This window comes from Porites lutea, chromosome 10, assembly GCF_958299795.1.
Source record: "Porites lutea chromosome 10, jaPorLute2.1, whole genome shotgun sequence".
NCBI classification, from domain to species: domain Eukaryota; kingdom Metazoa; phylum Cnidaria; class Anthozoa; order Scleractinia; family Poritidae; genus Porites; species Porites lutea.
In genome coordinates, this window is record NC_133210.1 from 13,413,980 (window position 1) to 13,441,516 (window position 27,537).

Here is a 27,537-nt window from a genome sequence, read left to right on the forward strand (position 1 = left end):
GAGATTATATCGATAACTAATCAATGACTAATCGATGACTAAAAATTTTTTGGCCTATCTATTATTCATCGATTACTCATTGAATATCGGATAAAATCAACGACTAATCAACTGATTACCCATCGATTATCTATTGATTACTCACTGATTTTATTGATGTCATTAATGCCATCGATTAGTTACGTCTGGTATTTGAAATCATTATCGTAAAACCCCACGACTAAGAACCCGGATTTTTCCAATTTAGCCTAAACAGGTTCTTACATAAATGGTAGTTAGCACAAGGTTAGTATTTAGGTTCTTAAACAGGTTCTTATTTCTGAAACAAAAATAATATTTAGCTAAGAGCATTTAGTGGTTCAGCTTATTCCTCACATAAAATCTGCATACCAAATCAGAAGTTATGTAAAAATGACCCTAAAAAGAAGAAATAAAGTATTGACCTCATTGATTGCATTGGCATTTAAATTGAAGCTGGAGTAATAAGGCACCTATTTCCCCAAAAGAGGATGCTGAATGTTGACTTATTTAATATTTGCCCAAGTATACAGAATTTTTTCATAGATTTTAAAAAATAAGAACAGGTTTCAAATTTCAGGCTAAACAGGTTCTTATGTAGAGGAGGCTTCACTGGCAAATTTTAGCCTAACAGGTTCTTAAAATCGAGGTTCTCAGTCGCGGGGTTTTACTAGGGAACTTAAGATAGAGACGTTTTCGGGGCGACGGCGACCAGACTGGCAGAACAATCCTGGAACAGAGGTAGCCTTCACTTCCCTCCAAAATTCGAACATTAAGATCGCAGTGAACTCAGGAGGACGGCGCCTTGGAAGACTACCGAAGAGGAAAATATGGCTTCACATAAAGAACTAAGAGAATTAATGCTTAATTGCTTGCATGCAACAACGACAACTTTATTTCAGTATTCCCACGTTAGTACGTGGTATTACCAACTACTCTAAACAATTTTCAATACATACGTTTCGTTTATGATACTCTAACGAAGAAAGTGAGCTAAAAACACACAATTAAAACATCGGAGTTCATAGTTATTGTCCGGATACTTTCATTTAGCTCGTAGGACAATTTTGTCCATGTAAAGCTCACTTACGGTTTGCTGTTTGCCATATTGGATCAGACTGCATCTTGACTCTGTGATATGAAACATAAAACCCTTATAAAGATGTAAGTTTAGATAACAGAGCTTGGAAATCGAGCTTGAAATGTGACTCAAAGAAAACAAGGACAATTTAAGAACGATAATCTGCAAAATTCTGGTTGCTAAATGCAACGAACCTGATTGAAATGAGAGTTAAATACTCACGTTCTCGCCACAACGCCAAACAGACCAGTTTCACGTCGCCGACGAGAGCACGACGGCAATGTGGTGAGCAAGAGCATGCGCAATTCTGTACAAATCATGACATCACGTCCGGTTGAAGTTGCCGTCGCCCCGAAAACGTCTCCATCTTAAGTTCCCTACTGTATGCGTCTATTTGGTACAATAAATCTTGATTCAGATCATAACATCATGATTTGAGATCCTCAATTGCTGATTAAGAACATTCATCTTATCATTTCATATAAAGTATCACAAGTTTAGTATCAGGCCTTTTATCGTTTCATGCATTGCATCTTTGAAACCAACGAAAAATCATATTTCATGTCAAATAAACCATGATCTAGGTTAAGAAATAATTTAATTTCATATCTGACCAAGGCAGGTAGTGTTACAGATAGTTGAAGCTAAAAGTGCATAAACAACTGGAAATGGCGCAGCGAGCTTCACCAAGGACTGGTCGTAGAGAAAGTATTGCAGACCTTGTAAAGGATTTAGAGCTTCTCCGTGTGGATAACACCAGTCATCAGGATACAAAGGACAGCATGGTCAGCGTTCGAGGCTTAAGGATCGAAGAACTGAAAAAAAGTAATGGAACTTTACTGGAGGTATGCTTTTCCTATGTTCATAAAAAGGTCACAATTTTAAAAAGTCCCGACTCGATAATTCGGGCTTCCTAGAGACTACAGTTCGAGAATGATTAGGATAGAGGTTGATGCGTTCTTTGGGGATGTTCCGGATGAGAATTAATGATCCACGATCACTCGGATCATGGTGAATCAAAGGTACCGATGAATCCTTAACAAGATTTACCAGGCCATCGAGCAGCAATGCTATTACTTCTATCTCTAAGCAAAGTAGAATTTGTAACGCTCATTTTTCACACGCGCGTGCCGCAAATGGAATATTCTGCCCCCTGAGTTACGCACTAATCACATTTCCCTAGCTCCTTTTAAGCGTTTACTACTCCAATATTTCAATAGGGCTCTAGATCTGTACGACCTGAAGAAATCAGAACCTGGAGAACAATCTGTCCCAGGTGCAATATAGCGAGGACTTTCCTGTTCCCGCCGTCGTGCTGCTTTTAGGAATTTAAACCTCCGTCTTCGTCTTTTTTTTCCTGTTTACGTATTGGAAGCTTTAGTCATTAGTTACATATTTTATTTATATATATATGATTTTTTTTTAACGTGGGATCCACTGTAATTGGCTAAGCTATAGTGGTCACCCTGCCTAATAATTTTATGTATATAGTTATTGTTTTCTAGTTAGGCGAAGCTAAACAAATCAATAAAGTTGTTGATTCGTTTTTGAAATATTGATGTAGAAGGTCCCTGAATTAGAAGACCTCGCTTTATGTCCGTGTACTTCATCTGTTTTGGTGAAGAAAGAGCAGATGCTTGGTGGTGAAAACTTACATGAAATATCATGCATTAAAGTGGAAACGGTTTTTAAATAAAACATAGGAGGAGACAGAGGAAAGGCGTACTCCCTTAAATTAAACGAAGGGCACGCTTCTGTAGCACTGACAAGTTATTTGTGTTGGTAAGAATAAGCAGCTTGTCCCCAAGAAATCAGTCCGTAGGCTAAATAAGGGATATCAGAGAGCGATATAAAGGAGAAAGAAATGTATAAACGGTGTTGTGACAAAATGTAAAGACGTAAGAACCTGGGATCTTTTTTTCCATTTTTCTTGGGCCTCCTTTCATAATGAACAAATTCTTCCAAAAATGCCACTGATTTAGCGCGAAAGGACGTTATATATTAGTAGTAGGGCTTCAGCAAACTTAACCCCGTTGGTGCCTTCCCTTGCCTTCCGTATGCCTTCCCTTAATTGATATGCATAAGCCTATGACGTCACCTCGGAAAGAAGTGTCTTCCTGCATACTAATTTGGATTAGGTTTACTAATGAGCGTCACTCTACTACAATAGGAACAATAGGCTTGCCTAGACTTGCCCGGGCTCTTTTAACCCTGATTGGATAGTAAACAATCTATTATGTATTCAACATAAAAGCGCGCTCTCCGTTCAGCATTTTATTATTGTCACAAACTCCAGTAAATAATATTCTTTAACACATTGCTCCCAAACATGCAAGTCAACGGTCCGAAAACAGTACTCGACTTAAAACTATTCACTGTGACCAAAGATAAATATTTTTATTCTACAAAACCATTGATTCTGTTTTGTCAATATAATTCAACCTTCAAACGTTTCTAGACTGTGGTATCGAGCGTTAACCATTAACAGGTTGGCCTTTTTCCTTTTAGACCTGTATCATACGAAACAAAACGAACGCAAGCGAACTGTATTTTATTATTCATCGCAAACTAATTTAATATACATTGAGCCAACATGAACGCTTGTCGCATAAATTATCCACGGGAATCAACTCAATTATATATAAACAATGGTGGGATTAATACGCGCGTGCTACAACCAGACTACACCTTTGTTTCGGTTAAAAAATACATTTATTGATAACAAAACCATCAAAGTGTTACAACAATAGATGAATAGACAGAGTTCCGGCTTAGTCTTCGGGAACAGTTTGTTTGACAAACAATCGATTGAGTAAGAATTTCCGCTTATCGATGGCAAGTTCTGTCGATTCCAGCCAGTCATATCCTTCTGTGTCTTTGAGATCTTGGCGGGTTTTCATCACTTTTCGGAATGTCGGATCTTTCTTCATTGCATGCATCCACTGTAAAAACTCTAAGAAAACTTTTCTCAATTCCTTTCTATATACTGGAAGCAAAGCATTTTCAGCTTTAATGCGGGCCACTTCAGGCGAGTCTCCGTTTTGTTCATACTCGTTGATCAGAGCTTCGAGCTGGGCTTCGTGGCGATTACAAACTTCATTTTGAATGCGTGACCAAGGATCTACATGCTCCTCCTCCTCCTCTTCGGAAGAGTCCATTTCTTCGCTAGATTGAGAACTTTGAGATGATTGTTCGCTTTCTTGTGAGCTTTCAATATCGTCGTCATCATCTTCAAAATTTCCATATCCTTTTTGAATGAAATGATTATAATTGCTGAACATTGTGATCCGAACTGCACGAGGTTTAAGAACTGACTGAATCAGAAACAGCGGCTTACTTCTTTTATAGCTATCGATGGAGGCACGGCTGCAAAGCACAACGGAACTCTATGAACTTTCATTGTACCCTTCCTGTACCCTTCCTGTACCCCTACTGTACCCTTGCTGTATCCCTCCTGTACCCCTCCTGTACCCTTCCTGTACCCCTCCTGTACCCCTCCTGTACCCCTCCTGTACCCTTCCTGTACCCCTACTGTACCCTTCCTGTACCCCTCCTGTACCCCTACTGTACCCTTCCTGTACCCCTACTGTACCCTTCCTGTACCCCTCCTGTACCCCTCCTGTACCCCTACTGTACCCTTCCTGTACCCCTACTGTACCCTTCCTGTACCCCTACTGTACCCCTGAATTCTCTTAAGTACTCCCCACCATTGTAAAATAACTATATATTAAATGATTCTGTTAACTGTGAGTCATTTTTCATAAGCAGTCATGCCTCGAACGTTTCCTCGAATTTGTCCGCTATGTGGCAAACCTGGTGTGTCCAACTTGAGTTCTCATCTTGAAATTGTCCATGACTTAACCGGGCTAAGACGAACACGACTGTTAAAAGAGGCTAAGGTTTCTTGGGAATCAAAAAGAGAATATATTTCTACAAGCGTCGACTTACCTCGTTGTTCATCTAGTTCCACGAGAAAAATATGTGAACCAAGAAAAAGAAGAAGACCAGTAAACGAAACGCCGAAAACTTCTTCTGCTGCGAAGAAGGTAAAGCTTTCCCATGATGTTTCCTTGGCAACCGAGCCTTATCCAGATTTTATGTTTCGCCATAAGTTATCACTCCTTGTGGTTGGACCAAGTCAATCAGGGAAAACAGTTTTCGTAGAACAGATTCTAACGAGAGATCGTATTGTCTACGAAACCAACAAGCCCCGTCGCATTTTATGGTATTACAGTCAGTGGCAAGATAGATACGAAGCTTTGAAATCAGCGATCGGAAATGACATTAAATTTTTTCGTGGCCTTCCCACATTTCAAGAAGATCTGAGAGAAATTGACCCAAAATACAACAACGTTATCATCTTTGATGATCTAATGGCAGAAGCGATCGAAAGCGCCATCGTTTCTCGGTTGTTTACCCAAGGTCGCCATAGAAATGCCAGCGTCATACTGCTCCTTCAGAATATGTTCCCCAAGGGAAAATTTAACACCGATATCAGTCGGAATGCACAGTACATGGCTCTTTTCCGAAGTCCTAGCGATCGGAAACAAATCGGAATTGTTGCTGAGCGTATGTTTGATAAGAATCGCCAACGATTCATGACAGCTTATTATCAGGAAACAGAGAGGCCTTACGGTTACATCTTTGTAGATAATAAACCGGACACGGCGGCAAATAAGCAAGTGTTGAGCGACATCTTTGGCTCTTGTCGAGTTTACCCAAGTATCAACAAAACCTTAAAACCAGAGGGAGAGGTGGAATCGATCCCCCCAAAGGATCTTATTGTGCCCCCGAAATATGCTGAAGCTAAATCATCTACGCGTAAACCGAAACCGTTTGATCTGGATTGGTGTGGGATGACGTGGCCCACCTTGCAGAATTATTTACATGGAGCGCCCTATCTCAAAGCTATTCCAGAAGGGTTTGGGCTTTGCGAGATGTACACGAGCACTCGAAATGCTGTTAACCCTTATACCCCCACAGTCATGTTTGCATCTGAAAATTACTGGCCCGTCAAAATAAAACATTATTCCAACGGCAAAAGAAAGTGGATTTATATACACGAAGACGAACCAAGTGTCCAAGCATTTGTTCAAGAAACGAAAGCAATCGAAAGAGCTAGAGGGAGAGGCACTTTCTAGGCTTTGAACATTTGCTCACCATATTGTAATCCTTTTTCTAAAGTTGTTGAGTTACTACAATAAATGTATTTTTGCTTTGTAAGATTTGAAGAAATAAAAGCTTTTAAGATGTTCACCCAAGCGCATTCACGCTATTGTTTATATATAATTGAGTTGATTCCCGTGGATAATTTATGCGACAAGCGTTCATGTTGGCTCAGTGTATATTAAATTAGTTTGCGATGAATAATAAAATACAGTTCGCTTGCGTTCGTTTTGTTTCGTATGATACAGGTCTAAAAGGAAAAAGGCCAACCTGTTAATGGTTAACGCTCGATACCACAGTCTAGAAACGTTTGAAGGTTGAATTATATTGACAAAACAGAATCAATGGTTTTGTAGAATAAAAATATTTATCTTTGGTCACAGTGAATAGTTTTAAGTCGAGTACTGTTTTCGGACCGTTGACTTGCATGTTTGGGAGCAATGTGTTAAAGAATATTATTTACTGGAGTTTGTGACAATAATAAAATGCTGAACGGAGAGCGCGCTTTTATGTTGAATACATAATAGATTGTTTACTATCCAATCAGGGTTAAAAGAGCCCGGGCAAGTCTAGGCAAGCCTATTGTTCCTATTGTAGTAGAGTGACGCTCATTAGTAAACCTAATCCAAATTAGTATGCAGGAAGACACTTCTTTCCGAGGTGACGTCATAGGCTTATGCATATCAATTAAGGGAAGGCATACGGAAGGCAAGGGAAGGCACCAACGGGGTTAAGTTTGCTGAAGCCCTACTACTTATATTACAAAAATAAGTAGAACCAGGAAGTACAGTGATCATGATAGTATTAAGGAAGTGAATGATCTTTTTTTACGCAACGAGTTGTCTGTTGTGAGAGAGTTAGACTGTTCAGTATCCCTTTACTTAACGAGGGGTACAATTTCTTGGGAAAATGTTGCCTAGATGCTATTTATTACTTTATTTGTTCTTATAGGGTTACGACAAGATCGTGAAAGACCTAAATGAAACTCGTGAGCGACGGCATGTTTTAAAGAACTATTATTCGAAAATAAAGGAAGTCCTTTCCGATACGCAAGTAATCTCCCTACAAGAAGAGGCCGACTTTGTGAACAGAGCTGAGAAATGCAACAAGGATCTCGAAAACAAGAAATTCACCGTTCTCGTAGCTGGTAAGCTCTCACAGGTTTAAGGGTATTATTTTCCCCATGTTTACTCGCGGCTTTGAAGACTATCACCTTAATAACATTCTATAAATCACAGCGAATTTATATATTCCGTTAATAAACCTTTTAATGTGACAGAGCTCTAACTACGAAATCAATCTCCATGCTACCCAAACAATTTTATGCTGGCGGAAAAGGTGTAAAGCACCTTTCTATAAGACGACAACACTTACTGACGTAAATTGGCTTAACTTTACCTTCAATAGGAGAGACCAGCGCAGGGAAAAGCAGCCTGATAAACCTATTATTAAATGAACAAGTTCTTCCGACTGGCGTTCTACAGAATACTCTGACTATCTGTGAAATATCTTATGGAGCCAAGCAAGAGGCAGTTATACATTTTGGTAATGAAGAAAAAACATCCCTTAGGCTAGGGGATATCAAGTCTGACACCTTAAAACAGTACATCCAAAAACCGACCAATGATAAAGACTGGTGTGAAAAAATTGAAATCAAGACACCTAATTCACTGTTGAAGGTAATTTAAAAGACAATAGTCAATGATTATGGGTTTAAATTTTCTCTGTCTGTGTTTGGTGGTTTTGATATTTTTACGAGTGATATGTGGTAAGGGTTTAGCAACTTTGTTTTTATCATTTGGACACGTTTTCGTCGTCACCGATAGACCCTAGAGCCACGTCCGCTGCAAAGCTGACCTAGAGCTCGGGGTTGTGTGTAGATTACGTCACTGTACGAGTTGCTTCAGTGTTTTACTTGGAAATTGAGCATCTTCGGCTTTGGCTCATCAGTTTTTCAGTCTCGTCTACATCAACACCGATTGTAGATAAAGGCTGAAAACGGTTTTTCATTTTGTCTTCCGTAGTTCTTCTACTAAGTGCCAGTTGGATGTTTCTTTTACCTCGTCCTCTCTCTATACCTACACTGACGTTTCTTCCACACGTGTCGTGTCCTAGCTTACTGGATTTACTAAGATGATTCCAGTGAGCCTCACGTCCTTAAAGGGTAGTAATGGACAGCCAGCAGCTCAAGTAGATAGCCATAATATTATCGGCTCCATTGATAAGTGCAAGGTAGTCTATCCCAAATCCTACTTGAATCTGACCACTTGAGACTACGAAGAAAAGCTCAGCTGATGTGACGTAACTTTCAGTTTAGTTGTGTATTCAACGTGGTCAATGTCATCTCAAATCTCTTGGCACACTCTAGATCTAACCTTTCATTCTCTTGCAGGGAGGTGTAGTCATTGTAGACAGTCCGGGCATTTGCGATTCGGAGCAAGTCTGTAACATTGCCTTGAAATATTTGAAACAAGCCTACGCCTTTATCTACGTAATCAACAGTTCGAATGCAGGTGGAATACAAGACGACAGGGTAAGTTGAACATAGCAGCCATTTCGTAGTTATGGGCGCTTAATTCAGGTTCGTTTTAAGAAATGTAGGAAGAAACGTTTTGGAGTCCCTTTAGCTTATGTCAGTTTTATAAAGAGTCTTATATTAGCTGGTTCATTGTTGCTATACCATACCTGCGTTTCATTTGCGTTGCAAGCGAAACTTTGGTTCGCTCCAGTGAGGCGGGACTGGAAACCAGAATTTCTGAACTGAAATGAGACGGTATAAAGTTTTGGTTGGATTCGACCGACCGCGGGAACCACCTTTAGAGTTGAACCTGTGCTTTTGCCAAAAAAAATTCCAGTTGCACCGATGGGAAGCCTCCCGTATATATTTGGACCAACATTTCAAAAACTTAGGAATGCATGCACTTTAGGAAAACGAATCACTGAACAAACGGAGCCATAAGGTAGTGTTTTCCAACTTTAAGGCCTGTACGCAAACTCACACAGATGGTCTTGCCCAAACATTTGAGGTGATCATTCAATTTTGGTTATTTTGTTTAGCTTATGCGTATTGTGAAGAAATGGACAGAACTTTACGGAGGGGACCAATGCAACGGCCTCACTTCTGAGTCTGCTTTGTTCGTGTGCAACAAGTGGGACGACGTCGAAAGGCAAACAAAGACCAATCCCTCAGACAAAGAAAAAATTAAAAACAAAATCATTTGCGAACTCAAGAAAGAAGTCCCTAACCTTAATCAGAAATCCCAGGTAATTGAAATGTCGGTGCTCACTGCGGCCCAAATCCAGCAGAAGTTTGGTGTTATGAGTGATGATTTAAGCAGCCTCATAAATGGACTACGACGCCTTCTTCCGCTTTGTCTAGAGAAGAAAACCGAACACTTTTACAGGTAATTTAAGCGCCTGAAGAGAGTGCTTACTACGAAAACCTCTTGGCCAATATTGCTAGTTTCCATATTACATCATCGGAATTTAAAATCAAAACCTACCAAGCCTTCTGAGTTCATTATCTTCAGACAAAAGAGCCACTGAAACCTTTTGAATATTATCGTTTTATCCGTCACACGTCAGCGAGAGTGCGACCGAAGACCTACGGGGGTCTCCTATTATAGAGCTGTCAAGTACTGAAAAAACAGCAAATAGAGATCACTTATGCCTTGATTTGTGTTTCCTGAGTAGTATAGGTTTTAGGGGATTTCCTCAGTACTAAGTTACAGATATTTGGTTACAAACTTGTGTCAAACAGATGAAGCTACCTACAGCAAAGACCGGCAAAAAACAGTTTTTAACTAGTCATTAAGCAGACACCGAACCCTCGCTAGTACCTATCACAGAAAATATGGGAGGATGTGTGTAAGACTTACGAACCTTCGTGTCCCCTTAACAGACTTAACACGGGGTCCGTTTACTGACAGATTTCACCGTGTACTGTTTTAAGCTGAAACTAACTTTTTTTTCTCACAATTTACTAGAATGACAAGTGGCTGTCTCAAGTCCTTATCTGATCAGGTTAAGATTGAAGTTAACAACGCAGGACGCAACCGAGAAGAGCGACGCAAAGCTCAACAAGACGTTGAAAAGAAGCTGGATAAACTCAGACGAGGATCCTTCATAAAGGAGACTCAAGAAGCACTCTCCAAGCACTTGAACAATATTTCCGAGCAAGTCAGATCCTATTTTCTACAGGATGACGTAAGAAGAGCGTTTTGTCTATGGGAAAAAAAGGATCTGCCGCAAATCGACGACAATAAACGAGCGAATGTGGAAAACCTGAAAAAGATTTACGACCGATGTCTTGAGCAACGGTTGGAAAATTTTCTCCAGACTCTTGAAAAGAGGGATCAATTATTTGCCAAGGCTCACGAGGACTTGGAGGAGAGATTTCGTCAAGGATTCTTTGAATTTGAGAAAGACGTACGAGACATCGATCGGGTCCTCGTTGGCGAATCCACGGAGGACGCATTATTCCAATTTGAGGTTGGTCCTGATAAATTACGTTCTCCCTTGGATGCCAGAGTTAAGAAATTTATTTTCCTGACAAGCGTTGTTTTCATGCCAGTTCTGTTCCCAACTGGTTTAGCTGCAAGTGTTTTATCCGCGTCGGTGATTGGATATTTCGCTGTCGACAGAATCCTGAACGAAAGGCATCTGAGGGGTAATCCCTGCCAAGTCCTACGACAACTATCCACACAGTTCCTTCAGAAAAACTGGATTGAAGAAGTAATTGTTGATCGGATTTCGCAAGAATTTACCGAAGAGAGGGAACGCATTTCTAGTATCAGAAGGTGCTATCGGGAGCAGCTTGACAAATATGAGAAGAAATGCAAGGATCTCACCAAAAGCGAGGATGAAGAAACACGAAAATGGACTGTCGAGAGGCTTATTCCTTTGTACGAAAAGCTTGAGAATATAAGTCAAAACCTAACCTTTGATGCCATTCAGCATGGCATACGTGTGATGTCCCCTTCCTGGGAAATTGACAGAAGTATTCTTACTTACAAGGGGAAAGTTGGGCAAGGCTCTTTTGCCGAAGTTTACAAGGGAGAGATCAGCCTTTCAGGGCGTGAAGGAACTAAAGAAGTAGCTGTCAAAAAGCTAAAAGAAACTCCTCAGGCGATAAACGTTGCGTACTTCCTCCAAGAAGCAAAAATACTGATGTAAGCTAGTTTCTTTAACAAAAGAGTTGATTCGCCCTAGGCTAATAGTTGATTCGCTTCCGTTGACGACCTTTCTACCTTCCATGAACTGTTGGCAGGCGTTTTAGAAAAAAAGAGAGAAGGGAGAAGGGGCAAATAGGGTCTCCTCCGTGTTCTCGAACGCCAGATGTTACGCGTCCTACCTTTTGATTGCCCGTGAGCAAAATGTTAAATATTGAACTAAGAACTAATATAGAACTAAGCTTTCTGATAAAAAAAGGGTAAGTTTTCTCCTTGCAAAATTAGTTTCTAAACCATTTAAAAATTGTCAAGTCTGACCACTGAGTTGTTAAGGGAGATAAAATACTATTTTTTGCAGGCAACTAAACCACAACCATATAGTGGGGTTACATGGAGTAGTTATGGATGTCCAAAACTACCAGCTGCGTTCCTTCGCCCTCGTCTTTGAGTTGTGCAATGCAACTCTCAAGAATCACATCTTCCAAAACAGAGAAAAAAAACCGTGGGAGACAAAGAGCGCAGCAGTTATCACATGCCAATGGGGTATTGACATTTTAGATGCTCTGGAATTCATTCACGGCAAGAAAATCGTTCATCGGGATCTTAAGCTTGCTAATGTCTTAGTAAGTCATGTATTTCAATTACTACACGGTCCAAAATTCTCCCCTGTAGCCTTTCAAACCGTGGACGCAAACGATTAGCCTTGAATCGTTCAGGGATTTTTTGTGTACACTGGAACCCTGTCGTAGACCGCAATGTCTTGTATTGCTACTGAAATTAAACTTATGCTCGTTCTGCTGAGTAGTGTGATATTGATGGTTGAAATAACTCGTATGGACTTACCTTGCGTGGCTATAATAATTTTGTAGTGGACTCCTTCTCAGAGTCGACAATTAGGGGCGCTGACCGTTTCTATAGCGGTGAATTTATGTACGATCAGGTTGTGTCAATTTTTCTGAAAAGGGGAGACTAATTTCCGAGTTTCCAAAAACCGTTTCATGTTTTGGGCTTATAAAGGTTCATATATATGGTTAAATGACAATATTTTTGCTCACAGGGTTCTTGAGTAATAACTGAGTTTTAATAACAGGTACATTTATATGCGAAATAACGAATAGTAGTGAAAGGGAAATAGTTCTTTTCTTCAGACTGTGAGATAACTGACACTCATTCGTTTCATTTTGCTAACTTTGCATGAAAATTGCTTAACATTCGTTCTTAGATCAACAAACACGAGCAAATCAGAGTAGCAGACTTGGCGCTGGCCACCTTTAAAAGCCAGATGACGGGAACATATTGTGGGACACCACTGTACATGGCTCCAGAGATACGCCTCGATGAACGCAAAATCTATGATTCCAAGGTGGACATGTACAGCTTCGGATTGATGATGTGGGAAATGTGGTTTGGCGAAATAGTTCCTTTAGAAGCGATCTCCTGGAGTCAAGACGAGGTTACCCTTCAAATAGACAAGAGGAAACAACGCGAAGAAAGACGCCGAGGCACACTCCACCCCCCTCCTACAAAATGGATCGAATTGATGGTGTCCTTGTGGAATGTCGAGCCATGCGTGAGGAAAACTGCGACGGAAAGTAAAGAACTAATGAAGAAAGTTAAAAATTTTGTGAAGGAGTTATAGCGATCTTAAACTGATAAAAGCGTCCTCGTTAATGTTCACATTGCGAGACGTGAAGACCTTTTTTTCTCTGTTTTTGATGCCATATAGGTTGAGGTCAAATGCAGTAATACTTACAATAGACGAACGGTAAGGTAAGATTTCCGTATAGCTCCATACATTATTGTGCATACATGTTTCGACTCTGTTGATATTAACGCTACTTGCAAGAAAAAGTATGAAATTGTTGCGTGCATAATAAATGTGTGGGGTTAAATGGAAATCTTACCAAACGAATCAACTGAAGAAATCAGACTGTGGACTGAAAGTAATTTTTTTCTCAGAAAAATAAAATCTTTTTTTATGAAAAAATGAAAACTCAAGTTTCACCTCAATACAGCTTTGCAGAAATTTTTTTTTTATACTGTGTTATTAAAAATTATAATAAAGTTCAGATATAACGCGCACTCTGATTGGTTGAAAAAGCATGGATGAGAGTGAATCACTCAATGCGGTGGTTTTCAAGACCAAAGTTGGGCATTTCAGGGTTAAAAATACACCGTTAAAAGACACAAGTTGAAAGGGAAAGTTCAAAAGGGGGCTCATTTTTTTTTGTTGGACAAGGAGAGCTTTTGGTTATGAAATTGTCTTTCGAGGAATTCAACAATGTTTTCTTCACGTCGGAGCGCAAAATTTCATTCACGGCAGCGAAGTTTTGGAAGACTTTTCAAGTACCTTTTTTACTCTATGGTCGAGAAAATTACGTTTTTAAAAGGGAATTTATGTATGTATAAGTCACAAACGTTTCTTAGAAATTTTGTCTTCGACTCTAAAACAAAAATTACAAAATGCATCCCGATTTGAGATGGATTTTGTGTCGAATTTTGCCATGTGCTCATCCGATTTCACTTGCTTTTAGATTTTAACTTCTTAGTTTTGGAATTAAAATTTTCAAGAAATAACTTCTCTGTCTGTTGTTTTAGTTTGTTCATTCATAACATTAGCTCAAAACACGACCCCGAGACTACAGCACTACTTCTGCGAAGACGTCGGCGAATTTTATCGAATTTTTACTTTCAGGTTCAGTTTTTGGGCACTTTTCGATACGAAGTTAAAGCACTTTGTCATGTTAAAGACGTCCAGGTTTCATAGGCCGCAATTCGGCCGGTTTTAAAAGCACTTTTTACCTTTAGAGACTGATTGTACACTTCTCCTGCATTGAAATTCACAGAACGTTGTGCTTGTTTCACTATGAGATAGCTTTGATGCTTTGACAGCTTTTGTCTTATTCAACCATTGAAATCATTTGGCCCATTCTAAAAAGGATTGTAATTGGCTAATATTTAAGCGTCAAGAAGTAGGGAGAAACACTCGACTAGTCTCATGTTTCCCCCTAACACTTATTTCGTATTATCCAGTTGATGGTATTATACTCTGGTTATTGACCTGAATGGTCAACTAAGTCGCGATGTTATTGGTCGTCTGTATGTTAAGCCGTGATGTTATTACCTATGAAGACTTGTAATATCATTGGTATGTTTCGATCCGTCTATTGTCACAATTAAACAGTCGTTTGTTATTGGTGAGATTTTCAGTTGTCCAGTCGTTCTCGCGTTTTGCTTGATTTCGTCAATAAGTCATTTGCACGGTGCCGGTAACTTTTGACTGCGATTCAGTGGCGTTTGTTCTAAGTTAGTAAACTAGCTTTCTAAAGTGAGTCGTTGATAGTAGTCTGTAGAATACGTGATACACGTCGCAGAGTCCCAGCCAATTTGATGTTTCGTCTGTAAATGATGCTTAGCAAAGTGATTTTTGGCGTCACCATTTCTCTTCGCTCGTTTGTGTTCGGTCAGTCGCGTGCAAAGGTTTCTGCCGGTTTCACTGATGTAAGTAGCCTGGCAGTCGCAGCACTGATCTTGTAAAACAACAACAAACAAACAACAATGTACGGTATAGTGAACGGTACCGTAAAGTCGCAGTCGTATAGTAACAAGGCCAGAGTTGACGCTGGTCTGAGTGTTGGAATCAGTGTTACTGTGAGTGTTCCGTCTAACAAAGTCGACGTTGTAGTTTTTTACTAAAAACGTTGTTCAGGTAGTCAGTCTCGTCTTGTAGGCTGTCAGGTGAGTCGCAAACTAGTTGCGCTCGTCTCGTCAAAGTCCGTATAGTTGTAGCCTTGTGAGAGGTCGGGTTGAAAGATGACTGGTCTAGTAATCTGTCGGTATGTGTCGGTTTTCTGTAATTTGTCGTTCGTAGTCTGTTGTTGTCGTGAGTGACCAAGCAGTCGAGAAAAAGCGTTATACCATTTTCCTCGATCTCCTTGGTAAGCTGTATGTCCGCGTTCTGTCCGTCAAGGTGTTCGTGAAAATCGTCGTACAAACGACTTATTAGTGGGATCAAGCAAAACAAACTAGGAGAGAACGACTGGACAACTGACAATTTGATTAACAATAAACGACTGTTTAATTGTGACAATAGACGGATCGAAACACATCAATGACATTATGAGTCTTCATAGCCAATAACATCACGGCTTAACTGACAGGCGACCAATTACATCGCGACTTAATTGATCAATCAAGTCAATAACCAGAATTAAATACCATCAACTGGCGTGATACAACTCACTTTGATTCTGAAGATGACTACCGAACAGGTTGTCGAAACATCAGTCACTGTCCAAAACAACAGTCCTATTCAGGACTACGTTCAACTGGACGATCATACTCAACCTGCTTCTTTATTTGTTAACTACTAACTTGTATACACTGTTGTTGTACCATTTTTACACTTCTGTTAGCCCTCTTGAAACGTTTAGAATCAATACAAAAAAGGCCTCTCGATGATGAGCATTATCCGCTCATTGTAATGACGTTTTGGGGGTGACCGAGCATTTTAGTGGGGAAACAAAAGCGAACACGCACGGGTTACTGTGAGATGTATTGTTTGGCCAAATTTTTGCCACAAGTAGGTACCCTACTCGTATGAAAATAGTCAAACGCTCCTAAATGCGCACTCTTGGCCATTGGCTTCAGATTTTCTCCCACTTAGCTCTGATGTCTGGCTGGGTCTCCTTGTTTTCTCGCGCCGGATTAACACTGACTCAGTTGCCCCACCGAGTTGAGCAAGATAACAAAGGGCAACCAATAATTTTTCTTTTTAGAGAGGACATGTGTCCAACCGGGTCACTCCGCGTCGGATAAATCAATACTCTATCGGACATATATTACTAAAGTTATTTGATCTGATAATATGTTTTTCCTGCAGTTTTGACCACTTCAGTTTTTACATTTGACTAAATGTAGTAACTACGGTCAGTACATTTCTTCAAGTTAAAAGAATTTGCTTGGTTTTTACCAAGGTTGAGCCTAAAGTTTCTTTTGTCTCTAAATATCCTTACTGTTATTGCGGGGTTTTTTAAGTGATCCTCCCACATGTCCCAGTCACAGAGGACTCACAGAGCAAATGAAGGACAATATTAGCCTGTCCCTAAATCATTGACGTGGGAACTTGGAACTCCGCAAAAGCCGACTTCGAAAGTTCTGAACAAAACAGAAAAAAAAGGAAAATGTGGATGAATCTGTCTCCAGGTGTTGTGTCTTGTGGCTCGCTATTTAGGACCTTGTGTCGATGGATGGTGGAAGGTAGGAAGGTCGTTTTAGTCCAGTTTTCAGTGAAAACGTCTCGCTCTCGACAACAAAAGCAGCAGCAGCAACAATAATAATAATAATAATAATAATAATAATGATAATAATTTTAAAATAACGCTCAAGTTCCAAAAAGTATCGTAAGAGGCAAATAGTAAGAAAATAGTGGTCTTTGTCTTCTTGCTATTATATTTTTATTCAAGGTTTTTGTATTTATGGGCTCTCCAGTTTCGACGACACTTTCACCGCTGTACACAACGACGAAATCGACAATTTTTACGAAATTTACCAGTAATTTACCAGTACAAAAAACAAACAGTTTACCAAGGGAATCGAGGAAAATGTCAAACACCTTTCTAGACTGCTTGGTCAAAACAGACTACGAACGACAATTTACAGAAAACCGACACATACTGACAGATTACTAGACCAGTCATCGTTGAACCCGACCTCTCACAAGGCTACATCTATACGGAGGCTATTTACATCCGTGAAACCGGCAGAAACCTTAGCACGCAACTGACCGAACACAAAAGAAGGGACAAGAAATGGTGACGTCACCACTCATCACATTGCTGAACACTATTCAACCTCGTTCCCAGGGTTCTCTCTCTTGCTTCGAGAAAGAACCCTGGTTGCGGCAACACCGCGGCAAAACGTCTACGCATGCGCCAGGTTGAGCATTTCCGGTCACTTTTTCAGTCACACTTCCCAGTCACTTTCTCCCGCGCGCTGTCGGCTCCATTCTGTGCGTAGCTTGTGGTTCAGTTGTTCTGCTTCATACTGCTCGTATTTTTGACTATTTTGTAGTTATTGAAACTGCTTTTATGGATAACCAGGCACAAATCTCTGAAACAATTAGTCGATTAGATTCAGAAAAGTTAAGTTGATAATAACTTGTGTAATTTTGGCTAATGCGAGCGTCAGGTAAACTGATTTTCTTTTACGAAAACAAAGATTTTAATTGCCATTTTTCACTTAACCTGGCTGAAGTAAGACATAAAAAGTTATCACTGCAAGCTTGTGTATTCAGGTGTATTGTAGGCTAATTTTCGGTTCTTCATTGGAAATCGACAACACACAATCGCTTTGTAGTTTTATTAATTAAGCCTACCAGTGAGTTCTTGTTTTGAAATGAAGCACTTCTGAGTTGATTACCATAAAAGATAATCTTCATTATACTATTGAGGTTGGCAGTAAGTTGACAACTCTATTTATTTATTTATTTTTTCATTCTCAGAATCAGAGAGCGAAAGCTGGTTCGATGGCTACTAGAAGTCGAAATTCTTATGCCATGCATGTAGCAGCTGGAAGTTTCGTGTTCGCATGAGAGACATGAGATGCAGCCGAGCCCCACAGTCTGAAATTATTGACAACCGTAAAAGAGAATTAATAACAAATAAAATAGGCATTTTCTTGCATGAAAGTACGTTTTTAGGCATGTTTAGTTTCCCGGCCAAGATCATTCAATACACCAAAGCTCCGGGTTTTCGTGACTGCAGTCACCAAGGTCAAGGTTGCTATTAATACAAGTCCCGCCCATCTTTTGTTTTGAGTTTTTGTTTTCTCTGATAATGAAAAAAAATTACTGAACGGACTAAACTTTTATTTGCTGTTAGAACAACAATGACGTGGTTTCTTTAATAAGTATTGCTTAAAGGAACAGTATCCCGTTACTGCGCATGCACCAAACTTTGATTTTTGGACAGGATGTCGCCACAGGTAGCCCAAGCTCGAAATATGAGCATCGGCGAGCATCGCCGTTGAAAGATAGCGACACGGCCTGAGACTCAAATTAAAACAGTCGAGATGGGAGACAGTCTCTTGCTCCCGTTGTTTTGTATTGATGTCATCGGGAGCAAGAGACTGTCTCCCACCCCGAGTGAGAGTAATTTGAGTCTCGGGCCGTGTCGCTATCTTTCAACGGTAACGCGGAGTTCAGGCCGAGGCTCAGTCGAAGGCTTCAATCGGGAAGGTTTGCAGAGATTGGCACCTTTTGATTCCCTCTCGGTGCAAAGGCGTCTTAAAGCAAGGTAACGAATGGAAAGGAGAACTATCGTGTGTTACCTAGATGGAATTTGGAGGCGATTGGAGCAGTTGGAGCGAATTCACGGCCGTTTTCTTTCGGTGGATCAGTCGAGCCGCTTCGCTGGAGTGCCCAACCTTGGTAAACCTTTATATACAGAGAAAACCGTTCAAACAAAAACCCATAAAACGGCCATAAATCTGCCCGTGGACCACACAGGAGAGACGTAACACACATTTTAAGTAAGGTAAGCTGTTTTTTATTGAAGTCCTTTCATTTTCGTAGGTTAGAGAAACGATAGGTTTTTTTCCCATACAAATCCTTATATTTTGAATGTTACGCAACAATGCCGATGCTCGCCGATGCTCATATTTCGAGCTTGGGCTACCTGTGATGTCTCGAAATCAAAAGATGCGAGGAAAGTAAGAGAACCTTGAAAAATCCGTTTGCATCGCTGGACACTGTCCCTTTAATTATTTTCTTAGTTATCGCCTTCTCCTAAATTAACTAATGCCAAACTAGTAGCATGCAAGAAATCCGGTAAAAACAAATTCGTCTTCTTGAGTGCTCGCGACCTACAACTTCAAACATCATTTTCAGCGTTAGTGCAACCAGATAACCATGTGGTGCAAAGTTTTGACACGAGAAAAATATATCAGCTATGGAATGAAGTGATTTTTTATTCGCTCCCTTTTTTGTCTGTTTCTGCCTTTTTGCTTTTAAACTTGGCGCGACGGCAATGTTATGCTTAACCAGTTGGTTTATTATTATCTCAATGGAATACGTGCCTGATGTCCAATTATGTTGTTTGACTTTAAAGTTGCAAACACTTTTCAGGTGATAGTGCTGCGTTTTGCCTGATATTTCAATGTCACATAGTAGCCTGTCATCACTCTACAATGCCTTAGAGCACATGCAAAGAATATGAGGATGATTATGATTTGGTAAAAAAAGCTCTTTTCTTGGTAGCTCGCCGACAAAGAACGTGCATGTATGGGAGAATCGTGAGAGACATTTCACTGATCGTTAACGAATTTAAAGATGCTCTTTTGTGATTTCTGTGCAATTATCTAAATGGAATAAGTGCCTGATGTCCAATTATGTTGTTTGCAAGGCAAAATTAAGTAGAATCGAGTCCCTTTAAAGTTGTAAACACTTTCCAGGTGATAGTTCTGGGTTTTGCCTGATATTTCAATGTCACATAGTAACCTGTCACTACTCTACAATGCCTTAGAGTACATGCAACGAATATGAGGATGATCATACCAAGAAGAGTGCTCTTTTTTTAACAAATCAGCTCGCCGACAAAGAACATGCATGTATGAGAGAATCGTGAGAGACATTTCACTGATCTTTAACGAATTTAAAGATGCTCCTTTGTGATTTCTGTGCAATTTAATAGTCCAGTCAAATTGTGGTTTAGCATCAAACTAATTGCAACAGAATTTTTTCAATGCCACTTAATTGTTAGATGGCTATTTAACAACATACTAAAAATCCGCCAAAATCGGTTCGGTGAAACATGAGAAAAATTGGCAATATAGATCTTTCATTTTCACCACAAGGGACCCAATTTCAGGAAGATCACAAATTCAGACAAAACATCTAATAACTGTGTTTTGTTTTTTCCATGAATTTTCGATAAAACATCACTCATGTATTTTGGGTAGTTTTGATTTTAAAAAACGCCGACTAAATGTGTGAGAAACATCAGGGTAAGTGTTTCGTCTTGACGGCTTTGCACAGGCTACCCAGCCACTCGTCTGTCTTCACATTCTATTTTCCAAGCCTTTTTTTTTCTATGACGGTATTTAAAAGGAAAATTAGTAGTCAGTCTGTGTTAACATGGTTAAAAGGAATAATTAATTTTTTTGCGCAATATTAGAAATGCAGTAAGTATTTTAGCAGTTTCACAGGCTGGTAATTTTTTATATCTTGCAGCATGGATTCAAATTTAGTAGCTGACTGATGGTGAACAGTTTGATTTGAGATTTTGTTCACCTTCGGCGAGATACTAAATTTGCATCCATGCTGCAGGATAAATGTGAGCAACGAACGATAGCTTCGTATCAGCACGAACTGTTAAACCTATTCCCGTTTTCTGTACGTAATCGAGCCTTGTGAAGTAGTTATGTTTAAACCTTGGACACAATATGTGTGATCGAAAACAGGGATTCTTTTGTTTTTCTTGTAACATGCGCAACCTTCTTTAGGATTATGACTCCGTGCTTTACATCGTGAGTGAATAAATATTCTGCTAAGGACTCAGTCTATTTATCTTTTGCTATAGATCTTAACGCTCTGCGCTTTTCATTACACCTGGCCAAATCTGTTGTAAGGGAAATCTAGAAAACCAAGCGCAGGGTGATTGTTCTTTTTTATCTTCATCTTGTGACGAGTCTCAGATTTAGTTTACTGTATCTGTGTGTTCAGTTTGCATTTTCTGCGGCAGCCCTTCATTTGTGGTAAGATGAATAAGTAGAGTAATCGCTCTGTTGTCCCAAGGCGTTTATATTTCTTTTGTGAGAACAACCCTGATCCTTGACCAGTTTACTTTTCGTGCATTGGCAATGCCGTCAAATTTGTCTTGAAGTGCTAGAATACTTTGGGGCCACGGTTTTAGATAAAACCGTGGCCCCAAAGTATTCTTACGCCTTGCGTAAAAAATTTCACAGCTGCGCCTGTTCCTTTTCGTAAATCCGGCCAAACCTTCAATGTTTGCGACCATCATTATTTTTAGTCATATTATGGCTTAAATACAGGCGTTTAGTGTTTGATTGTAAAACTCCCTGAAGAAGTCTACGTTAGTTAGACGAAACGCGTAGGAGAATAAACAAGTTTTACAGCAACAGTTCGCAGAGTGCTGCTCACTAGTTTAGTTTTAAAAATTTGACGGCATTATCCGCGAGGCAGAAGTACAATTGCTGGAAGCTACAATTGATCATCTCCGCTCCGAGGTTAAGGATCATCAGGAGACAATCCGTGCTACTACTGCCAATATAGATGGCACTATTGCGCGCTGGAAGGAACAGCTTCTGAAGAACGATATCTCGAACGCAAAAGCGACCAGTCTCGTAGAGGCCGCCGTAGCATTTGTGGAGAAGTTATCCAAAGATACCGCGGTCTCGCAGGCTTCTAAAGCCCTCCAAGCGGAGATAACCCGAACGGCAAAAAACAGAAGTCAGGCAATGATGGACGATAGCGAGGTTTTCGTTGCCTCGGAAGAGTCTATTAGAGATATTATTCGAAACGAGCTCCGCGGTCTTACTTCAGGCACTACAAGCCCTAACGAGGAAAACCGGCAGCGGAAAGTTTCCATATCCGAAAGAAGGAATAATGGCAAGTCGAAAGGCAAGTCACGTCGAAGTAGATCCACAAGTCGCGGTCAAGCCCAGCAACCCCAAAGGTCAACCTCTGCCAAACGGTCTAACCGACCTCAAAAGTGGTCAAAAAACTCCCGAGGAAAAGGTTCAGGCCACGTAAAATAGACAGGCGCTCGGCGCACGAAAAATGGTTATTCAAGATGGCTAAACGACCCCTATACGACTTCCTTCCACGGAATTCGGAAATTCATAATTTTACCTCTCTCAAGCTTACTGAGCGGCAAGCTAGAGTTCTGGGCATGGGTCTAAAGTTTAGACCCTCGCTTCTACCCCCTAGCGAAGCTCAGTTTGACTTACAAATCCAAGACTTCTGTCGAAGAGTTCGCCTTCAGGACAAATTCGCCAACTGCCCGCCAGACAAGGACTTCAATCCCAGATTGTACGTTCCAACAGGCTGGAATCCGCCTCGGGAAAATCCCGATCTTGAAGACAAACTCTTCGCGTTACGCAAAGAGCTGCTTAAAAACATTGTGGCTGGCAAACCGCATTGGAAGAACAACCTCACAAAGCACGAGCGAGAGGAACTTAGCGAGCTGAAATCCAACCCTAATATTAAAATTTTGCCTACCGACAAAAATCTCGGGCCGGCTCTTGTTTCCACGGATTGGGTTCAAGCTGAGACACTAAGACATTTGCATGACGAGTTGTCATGTCATAAAGTCACGCAACAGGACTGGTATGCTAATCGTCTTAATGTAATTAATTCTCGCGAAAAGCTTATGACAATTTACAGTAGATTTATTTCCTCTAGCGTAGCTCGATTTTTGCGTAGCTTTGATCATTTTGTTAGTCCGGCTAAGTTTTATGTTATCCCTAAGATACACAAAAACCCTATGGTGGGGAGACCTATTGCCGCTTCCCATTCGTTTATTACTAGGCCTATTAGTACTTTTGTTGACGAGCTTATTAAGCCTAAAGTACACATGCCTACGGTACTTAGGGACTCAGGTGAGCTGATTCAACTGCTGGAAAATACGGTCTTGCCCGATGGAGATTGTTTCCTTGTCACTGCGGATGTCGTATCGCTTTATCCGAACGTTGACACTAAGAAGGCGCTTATAGCCCTTGACCTGCTCCTTCGTGAAGCAGGGGCTCCGGAGACCCCACTTTTGATTCAGCTCGCCCGGCTTGTTTTTGAAAACAATTATTTATCTTCGGAATTTTGTCCGGATATTTTTCATCAAAAGTTTGGGATTGCTATGGGCACTCCTTTTTCTGTCACAGTGGCAAACGCGTTTATGTATCATCACGAAAAGGATATTGTAGATCATTATTCCCAATATCTTATCTTATACAAGCGTTTCATTGATGACATTTTTGCTATTTGGTGCGGGCCTAAGGACACCCTGCTAGAATTTTTGGGCGCTCTCAACAGCAAAGATCAACGTATTCAGCTTACTCATTGTATTAGCGAGCTTAGCATTTCTTTTCTTGATCTATTTCTCTATAGAGATGGGTCTTCAAGCGTGCTGCAGTTTTCCACTTTTCAGAAGCCCCTTAACAAATACCTATATATACCCTTCGAGTCGTTTCATCCTTCTAGCAATAAGAAAGCCTTTATTAAAGGGGAATTAATGAGGTATGCTAGAAACAGTTCTTCCTTTAAATCTTTTTCGGAGACTAGGGATAGATTCTGGAAGCGGCTACGGTTGAGAGGGTATCCGTTTGCATTTTTGCTACCACTATTTCGCGAAATACGATACAGCGACAGAAAGAAGTGGCTTTTGCAGAAAGCTAAGAATAGGTCTCAGCGGGCTACTGTATTCAAGACTACTTTTAATTGCAGTCACGCACGTATTAGGAATGTAATCAACAGGATTATGCCAGAAATAGACTGTACCGTATGTTACAAAGCTACTGTAACATTAGCTAATCTTTGTAAGTAAGTTTTTTGGGGCCACGGTTTTAGCTAAAACCGTGGCCCCAAAGTATTCTTACGCCTTGCGTAAAAAATTTCACAGCTGCGCCTGTTCCTTTTCGTAAATCCGGCCAAACCTTCAATGTTTGCGACCATCATTATTTTTAGTCATATTATGGCTTAAATACAGGCGTTTAGTGTTTGATTGTAAAACTCCCTGAAGAAGTCTACGTTAGTTAGACGAAACGCGTAGGAGAATAAACAAGTTTTACAGCAACAGTTCGCAGAGTGCTGCTCACTAGTTTAGTTTTAAAAATTTTAAAAATTAAAAAAAAAAAAAAAAAAAAAAACACTTCAACTTACTGCATGTTAACCTCCTGAATGAGTTGCGTAAATTATGCTCTGTGTGGGGAATTTCCATTGCTCCATAGACTTTTACAAGATATTTTACATACGCATTATTTTGGCAAACCTGAGTTAATCTTTCCCTTAAAACCCTGCTTCCCTATTGTACTATTTAGTTTTCTTGAAACAAACGTTTGCTGGAACCAAATTTCTTATGCGATGAATGTTCCGTTAACCGTTATATTTTTTTGGGAAGGTAACAAACGCATTTCCCTCCTATCGAATTCAGAGGAATTGGAGCTTAACCTGCCCCAAAACTCTGCATTGTTGTGCTTCGTAAAGAATTAGTAAAACTATTCTACCCTCCTCACCAATTCACTTTTAACAAGAAGAAAACGAAAAGCTACAAAAAAGTGAAACTTGTATATTTGAGGATGTCAGTACGTTAACGAAAATTAAGGTATAGGTAGTCGTAAAAGCCAAATCATTATCTTGCTGGATTTTTGAAAACGTACGGAACGAAAATTGCAGTCTTTTGACTGAGAAAAAGACCAAAAGCCGACGGCAAAATGAGCCTGAAAATCCTCCTAGAAAAGAACAAGGAGAGGAAAAATAGAAAGAGCGAGGAGAAAGAGGGAAAAAAGCAATGGCTGCACTCTTAGTTTTTACGTTCACTTCTTTGTAGATAGTTTTTGAAAGAGAAAACTGTTTGAGGGGAGAGCTTTATTTTGCCTGTAACCTTCCTTAAAAATCTAACTAGATATATATTTTTCTTACTCTTACGGCTAGCAGAAATCTGATTTAAAAAAAGATATATTTTTACAGCCAATGATTAAGTGACGGCCTTCATTTTTCAGATTTAAAGCCTTACGACTTAATTTTTTGTAGTTTTACAGTCAACAGCGAACTCTATTACTCTGTAGGCCTCCTGTTATTTTGGGGTTCCTTTAGTGGAGCATGGGCTTCCTGTGCAAAAGCCAAGCGTGTTTAATGTTTATCCTTTTTGAAACAAGAAACACTTCGCTTTTATCACCGAAAACTAGGTAGCAGTTATTTTTTCTTCTTTCACTTTTCCATAAAAGTAACGAACACATATTGTGCATTTTTTGCTTTAACGTATAATTTCAAACAACATGGGTGCCCTGTGTTTGAAGGTCAAAATGTTTAACGCTTAATTTTTACATGTTCCACCGAACGGATATTGGCGGATTTTTAGTATGTTGCTAGACAGGCCACCCTTATTTAAATGGCGTTGAAAACAATTCTGTTGCAAATAGTTTGATGTTGAGCCTCGAAAATGCCTAGATTGACAGGACTATAAACCTGGATTTTTGAAAACCGGGTTAGCAAAAATATCAACTCATTCTACTACTTGGCAATTTAAAACAATAAAACTCATTCAAAGGCCGATTAAAAGCCTTTATCTGACGCCGGGCAGTAAGTTAATGGTCCCTAGAAGCATTCCAACGGCTCCAAATTTAAAATGACCCCATTTTTGGAACATTTATCCAGTAAACTTACTTCGCGAAGATTCAAACCGATGTCATTTGGGGTTGAGTGAACTGCAGCGAACGAGTGCCTGGTTAAGGCTTACAGAACAACTTAAATAGCTAGCAAAACACTATTTTACTGGCGGTTCGATAAACAGCAGGATTCCGTATGGAATAGACAAAAAACTGAATAAAACGTAGTACACAAATTATCACTTTCTTATCTGCACAAATTGGCCTATGGTTCAATACCATTAGAGCCCGCTGAAACTAGACCTAGATCCAATTTTCCTGAGTCGAGAGTCGCTTTTCCAAGGTACAATTAGCTAAGCTAAGCACCGACGAAACAATATTAATGGCCGGCACAGAATATTTTGGCCAAACCACAGTTCAACCACGCGATCACATACCTGTCGACACCATGCGGAAATCACACAATCACACACTTTCGCGGCACTGATAAGACTATTCACAACCAAACATAATCTTCTCACGTTTAACATACGCGAAATATAATCGAATAACTCGGAAAAACTCAGCCTATTGCCAGATAAACACCTCTGGATTTTTCTTCTACACTCGTCTTATTCAAGTTCCCGGATGTAGAGTCACGGTCGGCGGATCACCTTAGCCTTGTTTTCACACCAGAAAAAAGTCTTGGCCAGGGTAAAAGTTCACCTGCAATTTTGCTCTCGCCTAGTTCATTTGACTCCTACGAGCCTGTTACCGAGGCAAAAGACTTAGTGGTCACCTTAGAAAAGGGAACAATATCGTGCCATTCTGTCTAAGCCCGGGTCAGGGAGATTGATCCCGTTTAGCCAAATGAAACGAGAATATAATACGATATTGGACGATGCAGACGCTGCGAATCGTAATAACTTTGTCCCATCTCAGAGCTTTACATGGTGCTCTCCGGGAAACTTTTCTCAAGGTGACCAATATCTAAAACTAAACTACTAAACGGCACCGAAACCAGCTTTAGGCGCGCACTGATTTCAAATAACTGTCACTTGTGTTAAACAAAGAATTGTGGGTAAGGAAAAAAAATAGGGATTGGGGGTGAGATCGTAATTCTGTCTACATCCACTTCTACACAAATCCCTAACCACAAAACAAGCAAAAAAACAAAAACGACATGGGCAAAGAACACAGTAAACAAGCTATTATACAGGGGAAGTTGAGCAAAATTACAAAATGTTTGCTAACCCGGTTTTCATAACTCCAGGTATATCTACTAGACTGGAAGTAAAAAACCTCACCGGATGTTCAATTTTATGCTCATGCGCAGTGCGTTTTTCCGCGGTGTTGGTTGCGGCTGGTCACGTGGATATGGGTGTCAATAAATTGCGCAGGGGAGGTAGGTCATCCACGAAATTTCGTTGACTGGACGATGAAATACTATTAGGAGTAGGGACAAAATTCTTACTTCAAACTGCGCTTATGTTTCTTGGTTACGATTACATTATTTTGAGGGCAAAACAGGTTCATTGTTTAGAAAGTTTATACTTAAAATGAGATTTGCTCGCCATCAAGCTCCCAAAAGGCTATGGAAAATCTTTAGTCTTCCAAGTTTTACCATACTTATTGAACGAAAGGGTTGCCCGAAAGGCGCTATCGAGCCAGGAAGGTCCGTTGGTTGTTTTGGTTGTTTCGCCTCTTAATTCGTTGATGTACGACTAGATTAATGAGCTGAAACAAAACGGTGTCAAAGCATCCGTTCTTGGGGTAACCGAAGGA

At 40.1% G+C, this 27,537-nt stretch overlaps 3 protein-coding genes across 3 annotated transcripts; all 3 read left to right on the forward strand.

Moving 5' to 3' along the window:
• Window positions 1-1,859: 1,859 nt before the first annotated feature.
• LOC140949537 (bacterial dynamin-like protein) lies at window positions 1,860-8,807 on the forward strand. Its single transcript, XM_073398699.1, has 4 exons — window positions 1,860-1,944; window positions 7,217-7,412; window positions 7,673-7,944; window positions 8,658-8,807. The coding sequence occupies exons 1-4, from the start codon at window positions 1,882-1,884 to the stop codon at window positions 8,805-8,807; spliced, it is 681 nt and encodes a 226-aa protein (XP_073254800.1). The 5' UTR covers window positions 1,860-1,881.
• A 539-nt stretch (window positions 8,808-9,346) lies between these two features.
• On the forward strand, window positions 9,347-13,516 carry LOC140950488 (uncharacterized). The gene is made up of 4 exons (XM_073399724.1): window positions 9,347-9,669; window positions 10,252-11,436; window positions 11,795-12,059; window positions 12,659-13,516. The coding sequence occupies exons 1-4, from the start codon at window positions 9,539-9,541 to the stop codon at window positions 13,073-13,075; spliced, it is 1,998 nt and encodes a 665-aa protein (XP_073255825.1). The 5' UTR covers window positions 9,347-9,538; the 3' UTR covers window positions 13,076-13,516.
• An 8,731-nt stretch (window positions 13,517-22,247) lies between these two features.
• Window positions 22,248-23,993, forward strand: LOC140949538 (uncharacterized). Its single transcript, XM_073398700.1, has one exon. It carries the CDS (start codon window positions 22,248-22,250, stop codon window positions 23,991-23,993), a length of 1,746 nt encoding a protein of 581 aa, XP_073254801.1.
• The last annotated feature ends 3,544 nt before the right edge of the window (window positions 23,994-27,537 follow it).